This window comes from Procambarus clarkii, chromosome 91 (genome assembly GCF_040958095.1).
Source record: "Procambarus clarkii isolate CNS0578487 chromosome 91, FALCON_Pclarkii_2.0, whole genome shotgun sequence".
NCBI lineage: Eukaryota > Metazoa > Arthropoda > Malacostraca > Decapoda > Cambaridae > Procambarus > Procambarus clarkii.
In genome coordinates this window covers 9,356,003-9,377,881 of record NC_091240.1, presented here as the reverse complement: position 1 = coordinate 9,377,881, position 21,879 = coordinate 9,356,003, and the positions used below count along the sequence as shown (strand labels likewise).

At 46.3% G+C, this 21,879-nt stretch overlaps 1 protein-coding gene across 1 annotated transcript in view; it reads left to right on the top strand.

Moving 5' to 3' along the window:
• Positions 1 to 2,627: 2,627 nt before the first annotated feature.
• LOC123773830 (golgin subfamily A member 6-like protein 22) overlaps positions 2,628 to 21,879 on the top strand; it is a 35,876-nt gene continuing 16,624 nt past the window's right edge. Inside the window, exons 1-2 of the mRNA XM_069318885.1 lie at positions 2,628 to 3,051; positions 12,239 to 12,460. Of these exons, the coding sequence (XP_069174986.1) occupies positions 2,628 to 3,051; positions 12,239 to 12,460 (646 nt within the window). The remainder of the gene's footprint in view (positions 3,052 to 12,238; positions 12,461 to 21,879) is intronic.

Genomic DNA, 21,879 nt, shown 5'->3' with positions numbered 1-21,879 from the left:
CATTCCGTGTAGGAATATTAATAATAATGAAAGGAATATCCCCAGTGACCCTTAAGCAGTTGGGCTCGTTTCTCTAATCCCTTGTTCCTCTAATCCCTTGTTGCTCTAATCCATTGTTTCTCTAATCCCAACCAATACCGGCACAGATCCACCGACTTAACACGCTCTAAAGCAGCTAATCACCTAACCTAACCTGCCCGCCTCTGGCCTAACGAGGGGGGGGGGGTCGCTATTAACCACCAGTACACTTAAAAGGAGAGTTAATGATATATAATTTAGTTATATATTAACACTGGCGGTCGGCTTATATAAGGGACCGCGCTTGAGTGACTTATTATGCGGGTTTATAATGGTGTAGTGAACTCGGTTTGATGATTGATTACTATTATTCGAGTCGTGGTGTTGGTTTCTGGGCGCACCGATGCTTTATATTTTATAGTGTCTCTGGTTGACAGGATTAGCATATTCGCTGATGGGATTGGTGGGTTTATTGAGTGTTGATGAGCAAGTGAGGTGAGGGTGTTACATAGACTGGTACACAACTCATCATGATGATATCACAGCTGACTGGAGATAACGTAACCTTTCACCTTGACTGGTCACTACTCAGATATAACCTGACAACATGACTGGTCACCACTCCCGCCCACGCAACATGCGCACACACAAACGCTTATAATCTATGCACGCACAAACCTTTGCTGCGTGCGTTATAACTTCATATATATATATTTATATCTTTTCAAACCTGATTGCCTTAGGTTGTAATTGATTGTAATGGAGGCGAGTGCATCCTTCAGGCTGGTGGACCAAACTCTCACAAGTCGAGCCTGGCCTCGGGCCGGGCTTGGGGAGTAGAAGAACTCCCAGAACCCCATCAACCAGGTATCAACCAGGCGGTGGTGATGGCCACGCACACACCTGACCTTGTCATCGTTAGTGTAATTAATGCCAGGTGTTTGTGATCGGCGACAGGTAAGGAGGTGAGGGTTCAGGGCCTCCTGTCTCGCCGCGGCTTCAAACCGGTTTGCTGCATTGTTGACTGCAGGTGTAACGAGGCATTTATATGGCAGGAATTACTCTTAATGATAGTTAATTTGGTTTTGTTTAATGTGATCAGTGTGTGTGTGTGTGTGTGTGTGTGTGTGTGTGTGTGTGTGGGTGTGGGTGTGTGTGTGGGTGTGTGTGTGTGTGTGTGGGTGTGGGTGTGTGTGTGGGTGTGTGTGTGTGTGTGTGTGAGTGTGTGTGTGTGTGTGTGGGGGGTGTGTGTGTGTGTGTACTCACCTAGTTGTACTTTTATGAATATAATAATAATAATATGGAAGCAGCAAGAGGAATTATGGGCCAATAGACCTTCTGCAGTTACTTCCATTCATATGTTCACTTATCCAATTTATACCCATTGTTTCGTGTTCTGTCTTGTGTTTGTCACCTCACCCAAAACTTTTGTACCATATCACCTCATCCAATAGAGTATAAGTACGAAGAATTTGTGTGTAAATTAAGTCTTTGAAAATGTAATAGGAATTACGAAACGCGTTCAGGCGTCAGACAATTAAAAAAATGAATTTCGGAGCATTGTGATTTTTATTACCACCGACAGGGAAGAAAAACATAAGAAATATTGAGAAGATTCGTGTTAGAATTATTAATCTTACCTTTTCGGTCATATTCAACAACATATCAATAGCTTCCTAAATATTCTTGGCACTTTGTAGATACTTCGCCAGTAAAGGATAGTGTTTACAAGATCTATCTTGAGGTTATCTTGAGATGATTTCGAGGCTTTCGTGTCCCCGCGGCCCGGTCCTCGACCAGGCCTCCACCCCCAAGAAGCAGCCCGTGACAGCTGACTAACACCCAGGTACCTATTTTACTGCTAGGTAACAGGAGCATAGGCTGAAAGAAACTCTGCCCATTGTTTCTCGCCGGCGCCTGGGATCGAACCCAGGACCACAGGATCATAAGTACAGTGTGCTGTCCGCTCGGCCGACCGGCTCCCTGATAAATGATATCCCCACGCCCTGACTCACTTAATTTATGCCATCATGGCATTCGTGTTAGCCGGTCGGCCGAGCGGACAGCTGGACTTGTGATCCTGTGGTCGTGGGTTCGATCCCAGGCGCCGGCGAGAAACAATGGGCAGAGTTTCTTTCAGCCTATGCTTCTGTTACTTAGCAGTAAAATAGGTACCTGGGTGTTAATCAGCTGTCACGGGCTGCTTCCTGGGGGTAGAGGCCTGGTCGAGGACCGGGCCGCGGGGACACTAAAAAGCCCCGAAATCATCTCAAGATAACCTCAAGATAAGATGGCTCCGGAGGTGGCACTTGGCAACATGGCACTTTCTCTTGAGAGTGCCATGTTGCCAAGCAATTAAAGAATGTAAGAACCTTATTCTCAATAGCGATGCTGAAGACCTTACTGGGACACACTTACGGGGAGTCAGCGAGTCCCTTGGATAAGACGGACTTGAAATACATGTACGCAAGGATCATAAGTGTCTATTTGTATACTTTTATGAATATAATAATTATTTTTATTATTATTATTATTATTATTTTTATTTATGTTTAAATAATCGCATAAAGTCTTTGTATAACTTATGTTATATTCATGCCAACACCATCATGCCAACACCATCATGCCAACACCATCATGCCAACACCATCATGCCAACACCACCATCATGCCAACACCATCATGCCAACACCATCATGCCAACACCATCATGCCAACACCATCATGCCAACACCACCATCATGCCAACACCATCATGCCAACACCATCATGCCAACACCATCATGCCAACACCACCATCATGCCAACACCATCATGCCAACACCATCATGCCAACACCATCATGCCAACACCATCATGCCAACACCATCATGCCAACACCATCATGCCAACACCATCATGCCAACACCAACATACCAGCACCATCATACCAACACCATCATACCAACACCAACATACCAACACCATCATGCCAACACCAACATACCAGCACCATCATGCCAACACCATCATGCCAACTTTCTACTCTCCTCAGTATAGCTGGCTATGAACAGGCTAACCCCCCCCCCCCTCCCCCCTCTCCATCTTCAGCGTCTTGTGCTAGTAATGAACAGTTTCCGTAGAGCTCAAGCCCCTTCTCCCCGACGCCTTTATCTTCTCTCAAAGAGAATAATTCTTTAAAAGTTGTTTGGAGGGGGGGGGGTGGCCAGTGGCAGGAGTGGCCCGAGTGGCCCATTCCAGTTCCCGCCGCTCCAACGAGTTATGTCCACATTCCGGACAGCCGGATATAATGTTTTTTTTTTAAGGGTCGTGAGTTACCGGTTTGGTTTACCTTCGGATATTCGGAATGTGCAATAGCTTCGGATAACAGGATAAGCTGTGCGGAACACATGCGTCGGTATACGGATACTATGTATTCCTTTCGGATAAGAGGTGGTGGGGAAAACATGCGTTCCTTCAGATAACAGGCGCATATAGCATGCGTCTCTTGAGATAAGAGGCGCGGAGTGCGCGCATCTCTCGGGATAACTAATGCCACGATCGTTCTTTCGCGGTTAAAAAGAGGCAGAGAAGAGGATTAAAAGATTTCTCGGCAGCATTATTACGGTCTGGAGAGAGAGGTGTTCCACGGCGATTCAGCATATGCTGATAAGCACTGGGAAGGAGGGGGGGGGACTGTTATTACCTACACGGCCATGTTGTGGTGAAGCAGCATTGGTTGTGAGGTACAACACACGTGGGAGTGTGTTTACAACACTGGTATGTTGTGTTGTGTGCCCTGGTGATGTTGGTGTTGTGTGCCCTGGTGATGTTGGTGTTGTGTATATCCTGGTGGTGTTGTGTATATCCTGGTGGTGTTGTGTATATCCTGGTGGTGGTGTTGTGTATATCCTGGTGGTGGTGTTGTGTATATCCTGGTGGTGGTGTTGTGTATATCCTGGTGGTGGTGTTGTGTATATCCTGGTGGTGGTGTTGTGTATATCCTGGTGGTGGTGTTGTGTATATCCTGGTGGTGGTGTTGTGTATATCCTGGTGGTGGTGTTGTGTATATCCTGGTGGTGGTGTTGTGTATATCCTGGTGGTGGTGTTGTGTATATCCTGGTGGTGGTGTTGTGTATATCCTGGTGGTGGTGTTGTGTATATCCTGGTGGTGGTGGTGTGTATATCCTGGTGGTGGTGTTGTGTATATCCTGGTGGTGGTGTTGTGTATATCCTGGTGGTGGTGTTGTGTATATCCTGGTGGTGGTGTTGTGTATATCCTGGTGGTGGTGTTGTGTATATCCTGGTGGTGTTGTTGTGTATATCCTGGTGATGTTGGTGTGTATATCCTGGTGATGTTGTTGTGTATATCCTGGTGATGTTGGTGTTGTGTATATCCTGGTGATGTTGGTGTGTATATCCTGGTGATGTTGTTGTGTATATCCTGGTGATGTTGGTGTTGAGTATATCCTGGTGACGTGTATATCCTGGTGATGTTGAGTATATCCTGGTGACGTGTATATCCTGGTGATGTTGGTGTCTCTTCTTGAGGTACTGATATAAATATCAGGATAATATAATTATCAGAACGTAAGAATAAAGGTAAATGCAGAAGGCCTATTGGCCTATATGAGGCAGCTTCTCTTTATATATCTACCCAATCCCACTCATATACATGTTCATCCCACGTTTGAAACAATCAAGGGACCCCGCCTCCACCACGTAACGCGGTAATTGTTTCCACAAATCAACAACCCTGTTACTGAACCAGTATTTACCCCAGGTCTTTCCTAAATCTAAACTTATCCAATTTATATCCATTGTTTCACGTTCTGTCTTGTGTTGATACTTTTAATACCTTATTAATATCCCCTTGTCATGCCTATTCATCCACTTGTACACCTCTGTCATGTCTAACCTTTCTAGAGAATGTAATTTAAGCTTTGTCAATCTCTCTTCATATGATAGGTTTATAATTTGTGGGATTAACCTTGTCATCCTACGCTGGACACGTTCAAGTGAATTTATATCTATTCTATAGTATGGCGACCAAAACTGAACTGCATAATCTAAATGGGGCCTAACCAGAGCAAGATATAGCTGAAGAACCACACCAGGTGTCTTGTTACTAACGCTTCGATTAATAAATCCCAGTGTCCTATTTGCCTTATTACGAACATTTATGCATTGATTTTTTAGTTTTAAATTCTTACAGAGTTTCCCATAACTCCCAGATCCCTTTCGCAAATCGACTTCGCAATCTCAACACCATCTAGCTCGTATCTTGTAACTCTGTCATCATTACCTAACCTCAAAACCTTACATTTGTCAGCATTAAACTGCATCTGCCAATCTTTTGACCATTTCAAAACCCTATTTAGATCGTCTTGAAGTGATAGTCCCTTTCCGTGCTCATTTCCCTCCCGATTTTTGTATCATCAGCAAATTTGCAAATATTGTTGCTCAAACCTGAATCTAAATCATTTATATATATTATGAAAAACAGTGGTCCCAGGACAGAGCCTTGAGGCACTCCACTTACAGCATTTAAGAACCCTTTATCTAGAGGGGTATATTAATATAATGAATACTGATATACCCTCTAGATAAGTCCCCCACACTCCTTGTGGGGTGATCGACCCCCCCACAACCCCCCCTCTTGTGGAGCAACCACCCCCTACGTAACCCCTTGTGGGGTGATTAACCCCCCCCCCCTCCCCCACACTAACAGAACCCGCTCTCTGATACAAACCAGTTCTATCCCAAAATAAATCTGCCTCCGTCGTAACCCAGCTTTTTTTTTTATAAAGCTGAAGAAAATAGCTTACTCCATTAAGATAATTTAAAGTATATTGAAGGTTATCAGTCCCTTTTCCCCTGTATTATTTACCCATTTTGGTGAATCTGTGATACCGGTAGGAAAAATCTATCAGAGGCGAAAGAACGCTTTATCATATAGAAATATCTATCAGAGGGGTAAATAACACTGCCAACAGAGTTCCCCGTTGCCAGGTAACGCTGGCAACAGGCTTCCCGTTGCCAAGCTCCCACAGGTATATGTATATGTCCTGTTGACTCAAGGGGGAGGAGATTCGTCTCAGGCAAAGAGCAGCTGCCCGATCTTTATGTGCTCACTCCGTCTAAGACCTGTCAGCGCCGCTCAGCATCTCTGCAAATGAGACCGACGAACTCGGCGAACGGAGATGTGAATGTGTATTTAGAGCTTGTGGTATTTTTTTTGCTTTTTTAACACCTTTGGGTGAGGTTTTTGTGTTGGGTTAAGATTGGTATCGTATCTTCACCTCGTGCTCGGAGACGTGAGGAGTCGAGCAGGTGTAGGGGAGTGTGGGAGGGTTGGGCAGGTGTGGGGGAGAGTGGGAGGGGTGGGGCAGGTTTGGGGGAGTGTGGGAGGGTAGGACAGGTGTAGGGGAGTGTGGGAGGGTTGGGCAGGTGTGGGGGAGAGTGAGAGGGTAGGGCAGGTGTGGGGGAGAGTGGGAGGGTAGGGCAGGTGTGGGGGAGAGTGAGAGGGTAGGGCAGGTATAGGGAGGAGTGTGAGGGTTTGGCATGGGTAAGAGAAAGTGTGAGGGTTGGGCAGGTGTGTGGGAGAGTGGAAGGGTGGGGCAGGTGTGTGGGAGAGTGGGAGGGTGGGGCAGGTGTAGGGGAGAATGGAAGGGTAGGGCAGGTGTGGATTGCGCAGGTGTAGGGAGAGAGTGGCGTCAGGAAGGGGTGACCTGACAGCTGTGGGCGTCGCCAGTTGAGGCAGCTGCCTCCATAACTCTCTTTTTATATTTCAAGTGACAAGGTCCATATATGGAGGTCCTGGGAACCTGAACACTGAGAGTGGAAACACTGAACACTGAGGGTGGAAACACTGAACACTGAGGGTGGAAACACTGAACACTGAGGGTGAAAACACTGAACACTGAGGGTGGAAACACTGAACACTGAGGGTGAAAACACTGAACACTGAGGGTGGAAACACTGAACACTGAGGGTGAAAACACTGAACACTGAGGGTGGAAACACTGAACACTGAGGGTGAAAACACTGAACACTGAGGGTGGAAACACTGAACACTGAGGGTGAAAACACTGAACACTGAGGGTGGAAACACTGAACACTGAGGGTGAAAACACTGAACACTGAGGGTGGAAACACTGAACACTGAGGGTGAAAACACTGAACACTGAGGGTGGAAACACTGAACACTGAGGGTGGGAACACTGAGAGTGGAAACACTGAACACTGAGGGTGGAAACACTGAACACTCTGGGTGGAAACACTGAACACTGAGGGTGGGAACACTGAGGGTGGGAAACACTGAACACTGAGGGTGGGAACACTGAGGGTGGGAAACACTGAACACTGAGGGTGGGAACACTGAACATTTTGGGTGGAAACACTGACCACTCAGGTTGCGAACACTGAACACTCTTCTAGTGAACATTCAGATCTGAACAACTGTGATTGGATCAGATCACAGACAGCAAAATACGTTATTCTCAATATTCTACAGATGTCAGGTCTAAGTAGATATTTAGAATGGCTTTACCTTTAGCTAGACTTACCCAATATTGCAGGGTGAGTGGTCCGGGGTGCGGGCCGGACATAGGCTGGTAGGAGTCGGTCCTGCTGGTCCTATTAAGAGGGGATAAGGCCGAATAGTGACCCCCCCCCCCCCACACACACACACACACACATAGAAAATCGATGAAAGGTGGGTAGTCGAGACCCAAGATTTCTTCACTTGAGGTGATGTAGGAGAATTCAGTATTGAATGGAAATATCTTTATGTTAGTGGTTGAAACGGGATAGAAGGTGGGAGCGGGGAAGGTGGGAGAGAGAGAGAGAGGGAAGAGGGAGAGAAAGAGGGGGAAGGGGTAGAGAAAGAGGGGGAATGTGGAGAGAGATGGGAGGAGGGGAGTGAGAGAATGAGGGAGAGTGTGACCTTGCAACCCGTTCTCGCAAATTTAATAAGTCAATATTGACTTATTAAATATGTGCATAGGTGACATTCTTAACATAATAGATACCCTTAAAAAGATTCATAGAAAACACCGACCTTACCTAACCTACTTAGTATGTTAAGATAAGCATCTTATTGCTTCGTAATTACAATTATTACCTAACCTATAATAGGTATAGGTTAAGTAATAATTGTAATTACGAAGCAATAAGATGCTTATCTTAAGATACTAACAAGGTTAGGTAAGGTCGGTGTTTTCTATGAATCTTTTTAAGGGTATCAATTATGTTTAGTATATCACCTATGCACGTAGTTAATAAGTCAATATTGACTTTACGAATTTGCGAGAACGGGTTGGACCATCCCAGGCACCGCCAGGTATATATATACCGCTTCTAGTGAGCATTATACCTGGCTCAGTATATCAGGTATACTGGTATATCACCTACAACATCTCGACTATTTTGCCAACCAGACACGGACGAACCCAAGCAACCCACCTAACCCATCGAGGCCAAGGCACAGAAAACGTCAATATTATAGTGGTTTTTTTTAGCAATGCGTCGTATTTTAACGGATTGGCCACTCAAGAACTCTAGAAACCAACTACAGGTCAAGGTGGTGCTGCTAGTCTTGCAAGGCCAAAACTCATCGTAATTCACACACGAAAGGACACTACTTCAGTAATATATATATATATATATATATATATATATATATATATATATATATATATATATATATATATATATATATATATATATATATATATATATTAGTATATTTTGGTAGCAGTCTTTCTTGTAAACATATGTTGTTAAATGTGACCGAAAAAGTAAGATTAATAATTCTAACACGAATTTTCTCAATATTTCTTATGTTTCTTTTCACTGTCGATGGTAATTGAAAACTCAATTCTCCAAAATTCATTTTTATTTCTAGTCTGACGCGACACTTGAACACGTTTCGTAATAACTTATTACATTTTCAAAGACTTTAGTTTACACACACAACTATAACCTGCAAACACTAAACAGATTTCTTACTATGCTATAATTCAAACGGCTTTTCATTTTATATACCTGCATTTGGGTGAGGTAATATGTTACAACAGTTTTGGATGAGGTGAAAACAAACTTTCAACACAAGATAGAACACGAAATATTGGGTAATATTGGGTAAAGTTAAAGGGGAAGAATGGAAGTAAATGCAAAGGACCTATTGGCCCATATTTCTTGATGCTTCTATATTGGTGCGGAGTCTTGAAGTGGGTAGAATATAGTTGTGCATTAATTGGCTGTTGATTGCTGGTGTTGACTTCTTAATGTGTAGTGCCTCGCAGATATCAAGCCGCCTGCTATCGCTGTATCTATCGATGATTTCCGTGTTTTTTGTTAAGACTTCTCTGGTGATGGTCTGGTTGTGGGAAGAGATTATATGTTCCTTAATGGAGCCCTGTTGCTTATGCATCGTTAATCGCCTGGAAAGAGATGTTGTTGTCTTGCCTATATACTGAGTTCTTTGAGGCTTACAGTCCCCAAGTGGGCATTTGAAGGCATAGACGACATTGGTCTCTTTCAAAGCGTTCTGCTTTGTGTCTGGAGAGTTTCTCATGAGTAGGCTGGCCGTTTTCTTAGTTTTATAGTAAATCGTTAATTTTATCTTCTGATTTTTGTCTATAGGGATAACGTTTCTATCAACAATATCTTTCAGGACCCTTTCCTCCGTTTTATGAGCTGTGGAAAAGAAGTTCCTGTAAAATAGTCTAATAGGGGGTACAGGTGTTGTGTTAGTTGTCTCTTCAGAGGTTGCATGGCGTTTATATATATATATATATATATATATACGAATATATTTATTCGTATCCAAGTGATTTTGACAGTTTATTTTTTACGTATAACGCGAAAGATAAAATGTTTAAGTGGGGTCTGAATTTGTTCTTCAAGAGATGCTTAACAACAGAACTGAAGTCCTTAACTATAACCATGTAGAGCTCAGAGTGCACTTCCACTAGTGTTGACTATCCGGCTTTATCGTCACCCTCTGATGGTTGCTCCTGTAACCCGGCCTCCCTCACCTCCAAAACAACACTTGGGCCACATACACAAGGTACTAACGACGTCCTTGATAGTACACCTCTACGCGCACGCAAACATGCACACACACACACACACGCACACATATAATACAGAAGGCCAAGGTAAGTTCAAAGGTCCTGATGTCCTTGCCCAGTTGCTCTGGCCCCGGCTATCTCCCGCGGGCAGATGAAGGCATTATAAGGTCATGCGCATCACTGGAAGCATTCCTGCACGCTGCCTCTGCCACTTGCTCTAATGTATGCCACCATGCTCCAGCCTGGGCGGTTGCTGACGCCCTCTGTGTGTTCCTGGGTGTTCCACCCACCACCTCCACACTCCTCCTGGAGGCTTGGGGGTGTGGGGAGGGGAGGGTGGGGAGCGGAGTGTAGGGAGGGGGAGTGTGGGGAGGGAGAGTGTGGGGAGGGGGGTGTGGGGAGGGGGATGTGGGGAGGAATGTGTGGGGAGGAGTGTGTGGGGAGGAGAGTGTGGGGAGGGGGGTGTGGGGAGGGGAGTAGTGCCAGATGCTAGTAGTGCCAGATGCTAGTAGTGCCACATGCTAGTAGTGCCAGATGCTAGTAGTGCCACATGCTAGTAGTGCCAGATGCTAGTAGTGCCAGCCAGTCTCAGATAACTTGAAGTATGAGGGCCATCTGTTATCTGATGTACGATAACCAATAAATGATTCTTCCTGCCCGAAATATATTTTTGGACCAAATAACTGATTGGCCCGTCACGGGGACCCTGGTGAGATCCATCGCTCTCTGTGTCCTCCCCCGCGATGCTGTCTCCCCAAGAAATCACGCAGCCAGTCACTGGTCGCCATAGCCAGTCACTGGTCGCCATAGGCAGTCACTGGTCGCCACAGGCAGTCACTGGTCGCCATAGGCAGTCACTGGTCGCCACAGGCAGTCACTGGTCGCCATAGGCAGTCACTGGTCGTCACAGGCAGTCACTGGTCGCCACAGCCAGCCACTGGTCGCCACAGGCAGTCACTGGTCGCCATAGGCAGTCACTGGTCGCCATAGGCAGTCACTGGTCGCCACAGGCAGTCACTGGTAGGTAAGCTACACACACACACCGTGGCGAGCGCTGGCGTCTCCCGTGACTGAAAGTGACGGACGTTGAAAGTGAATGTATGCCGGATGTAACTAGCCGGCCTGGCCGAAGGCGGACGTGGATGAACGACCGGCGGAGATAGATGAATGTTAAGGGGAGACCGCGTGGGCAGACGCGCAAGGGAGAATAGGGACAAGAGGGAAGAACCCATTTTTTCTTGTGGGGATCTGGCCTCTCTACCCCATTCCCTCTGCCACCAGCTGCCTATTACTCCGGATGGGTTTTGTCCAGGTGGGGCGAGGCTTCGCACTCAGCAATTCATTCCTCTGGTAACGCTGACACCAGCTTTGTTGACGAGGGGGCTCGTTGGTGTGTGGTTGAGGACTTTGAGTGGTGAGGTGTTCGTTGGGTTGTGGGGGGAACACGAGAGTAAATGTAAGATTTGTTCAGTGTTCATTCAAGGGGAGCGGGTGTTATTGCCTTGATATGCTGTAGCGATGAGCATTGTTTTGCTGCGTATACTTCTGCGTCGGTGACTGCGTCTGCGTCGTTGGCTGCGTCTGCGTCTATGATGGGGTAAACATGGGGTCTCGGGCACAGTTCTCGTGTCGCCCATCCTCACTACCTGATAAGTAAAGAGTAAAGATAAGAGAAGTAAAAGTAAAGAGGTTTTCTGTCACTTTAAAAATGTACAAAGTTAACTAGAGTATGAAATAGAAGAATAAAACACCAAATCACAGTTATTAATACAAAATATTTTTACACAATCCTGACAGCTGTTGAAAAACCCCGGGACTCGAACCCGGATCTTTCGGTTGTGAGACGAAAACGTAGACGTAGAAGAACCCTTTGTGGACAATTAGTGATAACTATACCGCGCCATTTTCATCCGGGAAAGTAAACAAAACTCCCTCACTTTACTCACCCAACCACCGCGCCACGTGACTCTTACATTCTCTTTTGGGTGTGGCTGAGGTAGTCAGTCAGACGAGTCGAAGTGCCTAAGGTCCCCGGGCGACCCCACGAGCCAAGGCGGTCAGTGTCGACCACATCTTCGCGTTGATAAGAGGTGGATATGTCGACGTTACGCGCCGGTCCTGGTCTTTGACACAACTCCGAAAGTCTTTGAAACAACTTCGAGAGTCATTGACACAACTTCGAGAGTCTTTGACACAACTTCGAGAGTCTTTGAAACAACTTCGAGAGTCTTTGAAACAACTTCGAGAGTCATTGACACAACTCCGAGAGTCTTTGACACAACTCCGAAAGTCTTTGAAACAACTTCGAGAGTTTTTGACTCAACTTCGAGAGTCTTTGAAACATCTTCAGTCTTTGATTCAGCTTCGAGAAGCGGCACTTACAGGTTTGACAAGACTACACTACTGGAAATACATTGCAGAGTATTGGCTTCACAGTCTCTAGAACGTATGTGTCCAGGTCTTTGACTCTCCATATTGGACTCCAAGACCTCGCTGGGCACGATAAAAAGGAATCAGATGTCTCAAACTCCCACCGTTAAAGAGGTGTCAGATCCTCAACGCGACACAGACACACATGGGATTGGATCATTCCTAAACAATACAGTGTTTATACTCTGCACTCGTGTTAGCGAGATTAGATTATCTAGAGAAGCAAGGAGGAGTTATGCTTACCCGTCACAAACAGTATAAAACTGTGCGATCATACCCATAAGGAGAGTAAAATAGCGTGCTAGCATGGGGGATACTGGGTACGTCAGGGGGCGTACGTCAGGGGCCGTACATCCGGGCGGCGCACATCAGGCCGGTGTATGTATTAGCGATTAGTGGGGATCGCTTTACAAGGCGGGTGCGTCAGGCGAGCAGCGATGCTTCGACGCGACAAATCGATGCAGCTGGTCCGAGAGTAATGTGTAGGTCACCTTATAGGGAGCCGTCGGGCAGGGAGGCGGTGGGCGGAGGCTGGCTGGTGTGGGCGGTGGGTGGGTGTGATATGTGGTGGGCGGGGGTTACGGGGGAGGCAGTTAGGGGGGGGGGCTTTATATATGGGGCTCGCGTGACTGTACATTGGAGGTGATGGGGTTTTTATAAGTGAATGGTGTGTGTGTGTGTTTGTGTGTGTGTGTGTGTGTGTGTGTGTGTGTGTGTGTGTGTGTGTGTGTGTGTGTGTGTGTGTGTGTGTGTTTGTACTCACCTAATTGTACTCACTCAATTGTGTATGTGTGTGTGTGTGTGTGTGTGTGTGGATGGAGAAGGGAGAATGTGCTTAGAATATTCTATATAGTTTTGGTGAAGGCGTTTCTCTTATGTACACACACACACGCTCTCGCTCTCTCTCTCTCTCTCTCTCTCTCTCTCTCTCTCTCTCTCTCTCTCTCTCTCTCTCTCTCTCTCTCTCTCTCTCTCTCTCTCTCTCTCTCTCTCTCTCTCTCTGAGTGTGTGTGTGTGTGTCTTGTACATTTGGACTCATTGACCCCCTTAGCTGACGGACGAGGCAATTGGTTTGCTGTGTATTTCTGTTTTTGCTGTGTATCACTGTGTATTTTTTGTTGTGTGTGTGTGTGTGTGTGTGTGTGTGTGTGTGTGTGTGTGTGTGTGTGTGCCCGTTGCTCTTGTGTAAACTATAAGTTTGTTTAGCTTTTTTCGATGTTTATCTGGAATATATTTTTGTTTTTCGAGTTTTTATTTCTGTGATACATATTCCTGGATGTTTATGTCATTTGTGTTTGCTTCTTTTGTTGCTGTCGTGTCTGTTGTTACGACAGTAACAACAGACAGGGGGCGTACTGCTGGGGGAGAGGGGGGGATACTCTCGTCCCCCCTCCCCCAGCAGCAGGACGCGTTAGGGGAAACTGTTGTGGGTGGCATCCCATGGCAGAATGATGAGTAAGGGAAGGGGAAACAATCATTCTAACAGGCTTCGTGTCCTTGACAGTGTGTAGGGGGAGGAGGGGGGGGGAAGGGTGCAAAATACGCGCAGAGACACCTTGGATCACTCTCTCACCTGCGTTGAAATCTCCAGTCCTCAAGCTCCCGTCAAAGTAAAAAAAGAAAAAGAAATTATCCTCATCGACCAGGCAAGCTGCCAGGCCTGGCTACGGCAGGAAGAGAACTGTGAAAGCCGTGGACAGGTGTTCTGCTGGTACCTTTGTCTTCCTTGCTGGTACCTTTGTCTTCCTTGCTGGTACCTTTGTCTTCCTTGCAGGTACATTTGTTTCCCTTGCAGGTACCTTTGTCTTCCTTTGCTGTTCAACACAGCTTTCACACTTCTGCTTCGTGGGTGGTTTTTGTCGTTGTAGTTCCCTCTATGTACACTTTGTATCATATGCCACATGTCACTTTTCTTGGCGGAGTTCTTTCCTCTGTGTTCTGTCTAAGACACTCTCAAGTTTGTTATGATGTCTTCTGTATGCTGCCTTCTTCCTCGTCTCTTATTGGCTCTTCTTCCGTCTTATTGGCTCTTCTTCCCTCTTATTGGCTCTTCTTCCCTCTTATTGGCTCTTCTTCCCTCTTATTGGCTCTTCTTCCCTCTTATAGACTCTTCTTCCGTCTTCAAATTTCAATGTTCTCTTGTCTGCTTCGCTTTGAGGATTAGAACCAGGATTCATGAACCAATTGGGCGTCAACTTGCGAAACCTGTACATCCCTCCTCAATCGTGGCGGCTTTGTTTACATCTATTAAACAGTTATAACGAGCCCCGAAGCACCACATGGTTGTTTATGTCAATAATTGCTTTTGTGAAGTTTCAAAGCTCTTTTAAAGTGTTTAATGTATGTAAATAAAGCCACCATCATTGTTGAAAGATGTATAGGTTTCGTAAATAGTTGCATAAATGCTTGAGGAATCCTGGCCCTAGGTCTAACCTAGCTAGAAGGCCCACGTGATTCTCCAACAAACACACTGTATCCAACCTCTACAAGGATTTTTTTTCCGTTGTAAGCCCCTCGTGTTGTTTGTGTCGCCTCCAAGCACATCCTGTGCCAGGAGGACTGGGAGGAAATAAGGAAACCATATCCAATTTAGAATTGATGTACGGAGACTGCAGCTGGCCATCTGTGTCAAGAGGTACTCGAGCTCCAGCGGGACCAACCGAGGTGAAGGCACCTTCTTCCAGAATCTGAGAGAGCTAAGAGATGGAGATCTGTGTGTGACCCACAAGGTATTTTACTAGGTTCTGTGTGTGTGTGTGTGTGTGTGTGTGTGTGTGTGTGTGTGTGTGTGTGTGTGTGTGTGTGTGTGTGCGTGTGTATTTCGTGGTGATGAAGATATGCTGTTATTTCGACCCACCCTTATCTCTCCTGGTTCCTGGTTATCTTATCCTGGTTATCTCAAGATAACCACCCTTCTGAGAGCTCCTGAGTCCAGGGCTGGCTTGATAACTACGTTCAATAGCGAGTGTATTAAGCTGGGGTGAGAAGAGTTGTATGTGCTTATTTTATTAGATTCATGGTAGTGTATCGTATAAACATAGTGAGTTATACTACTTGCATACAGTGGTGTATTACAGTAGTGTATTAATATGATTGTATTAATGTGCTTGTGTGAGCGTTTTTATGAATGTTGAGATTATTAAGCTGCTTTCGGTGTGTTGTATGATCTTGATGACTTATAATGCCTTTAAGAGCACTGTATGAGCTCACTGTATGAGCTTAGTGTATTGAGCTGCTGTGTATGGTATTTGTCTCTCTTCCTCTTTATCTCGTCTATTTGTTATCACTTGTTTATTGCTACACTTTTTTACGTTGTTTCCTCTTTCGTCCTCTCTCTCTCTCTCTCTCTCTCTCTCTCTCTCTCTCTCTCTCTCTCTCTCTCTCTCTCTCTCTCTCTCTCTCTCTCTCTCTCTCTCTCTCTCTCTCTCTCTCTCTCTCTCCCTCCCTCCCTCCCTTCCTCCAGAAGGAAGTGGAATGGGGTGGAAAGGGAAGTGTCCTGTCAGCATAGCCAGCTTAAGCATTGCCGTACGCATAGTCGTAATGGCTTGGCGCTCTCCCCTGATAATTCCATCCCTTCCGTCCACCCTTACCCATCCCTCCTCCTCCTCTACCCTTCCCTCACCCCCCTCCCCACCCCTCCATTGAACCTAGGTAGGCTTCACTAACCACACAATACAATTGTGTGAGAAATTTTATTGTCCCCCCCTTCCCCCCTTCCTCACACTCAACCAACAAACATCCCCCCTCTCCCTCCCCCCCTCCCCAAACACACACACAAGGCCGTATATAACCCGAGCAATGAATGTCGTTTGGCCGCAGAGGGAATATAAGACTCACAATTCCGCGCCATAAGCATTATAAACTCCTATATGCCGCCCCTCGCCAAGAAGAAGAAGAAGAAATGGTTGTAATGTTCCAGGAGATATTGAACTTAAGGTTATGGAATATGGGAAGCCATTAGCCTGTGTCTGGCGCTCCGGGTCTGAGAGGAAGCGACCTCCGCGCCATCTAGAGAGTGGGGCTGGCGGTAGGGGGGGGGGGGTTTATCCTGGTGGTTTAGGTTCGTAATGAGATAAAGTTTAATTATAAATTGCTTGGGGTGTGGGGGGGGGGGGGTGAACCAGTCGAGGCGATGGTGGTTACGGCTGTGTAACAGTCCGGGTCGGTGTCTTTGGGGGTCGTAGTGGTTATTTGGGAGGGATTTCATGTTATGAAGCCTGGTGTTGTACGGGTCTTTTTGAAGAATTTTATTAGTTATCTGCGATATGAAGGTTTGCGAGGCTTTGAGAACGCTCTCTTGCTCTCTCGCGCTCTCTCTCTCTGTCTCTCTGTCTCTCTGTCTCTCTGTCTCTCTGTCCCTCTGTCCCTCTGTCCCTCTGTCCCTCTCTCTCTCTCTCTCTCTCTCTCTCTCTCTCTCTCTCTCTCTCTCTCTCTCTCTCTCTCTCTCTCTCTCTCTCTCTCTCTCTCTCTCTCTCTCTCTCTCTCTCATACACACACAAACACACATACGAACGTCCGAGCCCAAACAATAACCCATCCCCAACCCCTAAACCACTCCATCCCCCCCCCCTCCCCCACACACCTTAACCAAACGCAAAATATATATTTTTGTGTATTTAGGAGCCGCTCAACACGTGTGAGCGATCACTGACAGTGTGGCCACCATCCGGGAACTACACCTTGCCTCACCAGCCATATTTAACAGCTGCCACGTACAAAATATAACTCCACTACGGGCTCGCCATAGCCCGTGCTACTTGGATCTTTTTGTTCCAGGTAGCGAATCTTTAACAACACGCCACGTACAACTAGCCCGAAACGCTTTGCGTAATAGTGGCTTTAGGCATTGTATGTACTAGCTCTATATATAAATCGATCAATTTATATAAAATCTCTTGTATGTCGGTACCTTACCTGAATAAAAATTTATTTATTATTATTCGTTTATTTACAACTAGCCATCAGGACTCGCAAGTCGGTGTACTATCTTGAGGTTATCTTGAGGCTATCTTGAGGTTATCTTGAGGCTATCTTGAGGTTATCTTGAGGTTATCTTGAGGCTATTTTGAGATGATTTCGGGGCTTTAGTGTCCCCGCGGCCCGGTCCTCGACCAGGCCTCCACCCCCAGGAAGCAGCCCGTGACAGCTGACTAACACCCAGGTACCTATTTTACTGCTAGGTAATAGGAGCATAGGGTGAAAGAAACTTTGCCCATTGTTTCTCGCCGGTGCCTGGGAGCGAACCCAGGACCACAGGATCACAAGTCCAGCGTGCTGTCCGCTCGGCCGACCGGCTCCCTAACCCACACCCACACTTGTAGTCTGTCCTAGTACCCGTTGGCACAGTTATAAGTAATTATTTTTGAAGCATACATTAGGTAGGGCGCCTGACAGCTGGGTTGGACAACGCTTCACATTCGTAGTCTGCGGTTCGGGGTTCGATCCCCGGTGGAGCCGGAGACAAAGGGGCAAAAATGTTTCTTTCACCCCTGATGCCTCTGTTCACCTAGCAGTAAATAGGTAGCTGGGAGTTAGACAGCTGCTACGGGCTGCTTCCTGGGGATGTGTAACAAAAAGGAGGCCTGGTCGAGGACCGGGCCGCGGGGACGCTAAGCTCCGAAATCATGTCAAGATAACTCAAGATAACCGGGAATATCAATGTCGTTGCAACATTGATTCCCGGTAGCTCTTCCTGTTTTGCTTGATAGTTATCTTGTCTCATAGATGGTGTACTCATCTAGTTGTACTTGAGGGGGTTGAGCTCTGGCTCTTTGGTCCCGCCTCTCAACTGTCAATCAACTGGTGTACAGGTTCCTGAGCCTACTGGGCTCTATCATATCTACACTTGAAACTGTGTATGGAGTCAGCCTCCACCACTTCACTATTTAATGCATTCCATTTGCTAACTACTCTAACACTAAAACAATTCTTTCTAACGTCTCTGTGGCTCATCTGGGTACTAAGTTTCCACCTGTGTCCCCTTGTTCGTGTTCCACCCGTGCTGAAGAGTTTGTCTTTGTCCACCCTGTCAATTCCCCTGAGAATTTTGTAGGTGGTTATCATGTCTCCCCTTACTCTTCTGTTTTCCAGGGACGTGAGATTCAGCTCCCTTAGCCTTTCCTCGTAGCTCATACCTCTCAGTTCCGGGACCAGTCTTGTGGCATACCTCTGAATCTTCCAGAATGTGTGTGTGTGTTAGAGGGGGGGGCGGTGGGAGGGCATAAATAAACCGGCAGTATTAAGCACCTTTCAACACTACACGAGAGCTGCCCTCTTTCTCATCCTTCTTCAGAACTGATTACATCGTATTTTATAGAGGATATAAACGTCTCGGCCTCAAATGTTCCCCCCCCCTCTTTAGTTTCCAAACACGCGCCGTGTGCTCTTGTGGTCCTCCCCTGGTATAAGTTAACGCTTAATAGTGCTCTCACTAAACGACCCATAAAGCTCTGAAATGTTTTGGAGATTCTCGACTTATCGTAAGAAAAATAGATTTTCTGGAATTGCTGTATTTCTGCTGTACCAATAGGCCGTTAAATTTCCGAGATTACAGTCCATTAATTACATGAACCCACATTGTTTGAGTTAGGGGGAAACACTATTTGTCAAATATTGATACTGTTCTTAAAAGATTCCCCCATTTTGCACCCGCAAGATAACGTAAGATTTTAAGGGTTGATAGATGTTAATCTTCTTGTTTGAGGAGCTGTTCACTTGAGACAGTTAAGCAAGTCCCAGCTGTGTCTGGGTACAAGTGACAGGATGAACAACCCAGCGGGTTTTCTTCCTATTGGGGAGTGTTGTACATGCTGCTATGGCGGTGTGTCCACTCACAAGATGAGTGGCGCTGCCCAATACTGTCACTATGGCGGTGTGTTCACTCACAAGATGAGTGACGCTGCCCAATACTGTCACTATGGCGGTGTGTTCACTCACAGGATGAGTGGCACTGCCCAATACTGTCACTATGGCGGTGTGTCCACTCACAAGATGAGTGGCGCTGCCCAATACTGTCACTATGGCGGTGTGTCCACTCACAGGATGAGTGGCGCTGCCCAATACTGTCACTATGGCGGTGTGTCCACTCACTCAGTGTCTAAGAACAGCATAATATTGTCCAGTGTCTAGGCACAGCATAATATTATCCAGTGTCTAGGCACAGCATAATATTGTCCAGTGTCTAGGCACAGCATAATATTATCCAGTGTCTAGGCACAGCATAATATTGTCCAGTGTCTAGGCACAGCATAATATTGTCCAGTGTCTAGGCACAGCATAATATTATCCAGTGTCTAGGCACAGCATAATATTATCCAGTGTCTAGGCACAGCATAATATTATCCAGTGTCTAGGCACAGCATATTGTTTAGATGTTAAATTTAGATAAACATAAACAAATTTAGATTTAAATCGTATTTCCCTGTTTTAATTATACCTAATTAGTGTTACGTACAGCAATTTTATACCGAGAAATACACAAGGGCGCCTGACAGCTGGGTGGACAGCGCTTCGGATTCGTAGTCCTGAGGTTCCGAGTTCGATCCCCGGTGGAGGCGGAGACAAATGGGCAAAATGTTTATTTTACCTTGATGCCCCTATTACCTAGCAGTAAATAGGTACCTGGGAGTTAGACAGCTGCTACGGGCTGCTTCCTGGGGGGTGGAGGCCTGGTCGAGGACCGGGCCGCGGGGGCGCTAAGCCCCGAAATTATCTCAAGATAACCTCAAGAAGAAGGGGTGGATCTTCTCGTTGAAGGTGTTAAGACTCTTGAGAGTCACTCCAAGTAAGGTCGTTACTACCTGCAACACACTTACGACCTTGTTACTACCTGCAACACACTTACGACCTTGTTACGACCTGCAACACACTTACGACCTTGTTACTACCTGCAACACACTTACGACCTTGTTACTACCTGCAACACACTTACGACCTAATCAGCACACTTACGACCTTGTTACACACTTACGACCTAATCAACACACTTACGACCTCGTTACAGAAAATTCACACCGTGTCAATAATTGGTTCGTAGAGATACGATCTCCCAAAATAGTTCTCCATGTTGTTGACCTCTGGGGAGGTGAGCAGCGGGTATGGCAACGTTGCCAGGTGGTGTATTGACCCCTGTTGACCTCTGGGGAGGTGAGCAGCGAGTATGGCAACGTTGCCAGGTGGTGTATTGACCCTCTGTTGACCTCTGAGGAGGTGAGTAGCGGCTATGGCAACGTTGCCAGATGGTGTATTGACCCCCTGTTGACCTCTGAGGAGGTGAGTAGCGGCTATGGCAACGTTGCCAGGTGGTGTATTGACCCCTGTTGACCTCTGGAGGTGAGCAGCGGGTGATGGCAAGGTTGCCAGGTGGTATATTGACCCCCTGTTGACCTCTGGGGAGGTGAGCAGCGAGTATGGCAACGTTGCCAGGTGGTGTATTGACCCATGTTATTACCGTAATATTGCCGGCGGCTTCGCCATATTTCTACCTACAATTAACATTTAACATTGTATGCAAATGAGCAAGAGATTAGGGTTGTGTTGCTTAATTAAATTAATTATCATCACGTTGATGAAGAACTATGAACACAGAGGAGAAAGTTCTAATTAAATATTTGGTTATCGTTAATATCTTTAAAGATAATCTGAGATATGTTATCCTTTAATCTCTGATTTTGTGCGGATTATTTGCGCAGCTTTTGGAATGTTGCCACTTAACATGGGAGTGTGAATGTTGCCACTTAACATGGGAGTGAATGTTGCCACTCAACATGGGAGGGTGAATGTTGCCAGTCAACATGGGGGGGGGGGTGAATGTTGCCACTGGAGGAATGGCAACATTCTGGGATGTGAGAGGTTGCCAAGGAGCTGGGATATGAGGACAAGGAGCTGGGATACGAACAGAAGGAGCTGGGATATGAGGAATGGGCTGGGATATGAGGACAAGGATCTGGGATACGAGGACAAGGAGCTGGGATATGAGGGACAAGGAGCTGGGATATGAGGGACAAGGATCTGGGATACGAGGACAAGGATCTAGGATACGAGGACAAGGATCTGGGATATGAGGGACAAGGAGCTGGGATACGAGGACAAGGAGCTGGGATATGAGGGACAAGGAGCTGGGATATGAGGGACAAGGATCTGGGATACGAGGACAAGGATCTAGGATACGAGGACAAGAAGCTGGGATATGAGTCGGGGCATTTGGGTACCATACCCATAAAAGCCCACTCACCATTGTGAGAAACACACCACTGATGGATTTCCAATATGTGTTTTCCAATATGTGTTTTCCAATATGTGTTTTCCAATATGTGTTTTCCAATATGTGTTTTCCAATAAGTATTACCATAGTACTTAAACTCTAGTATATCCT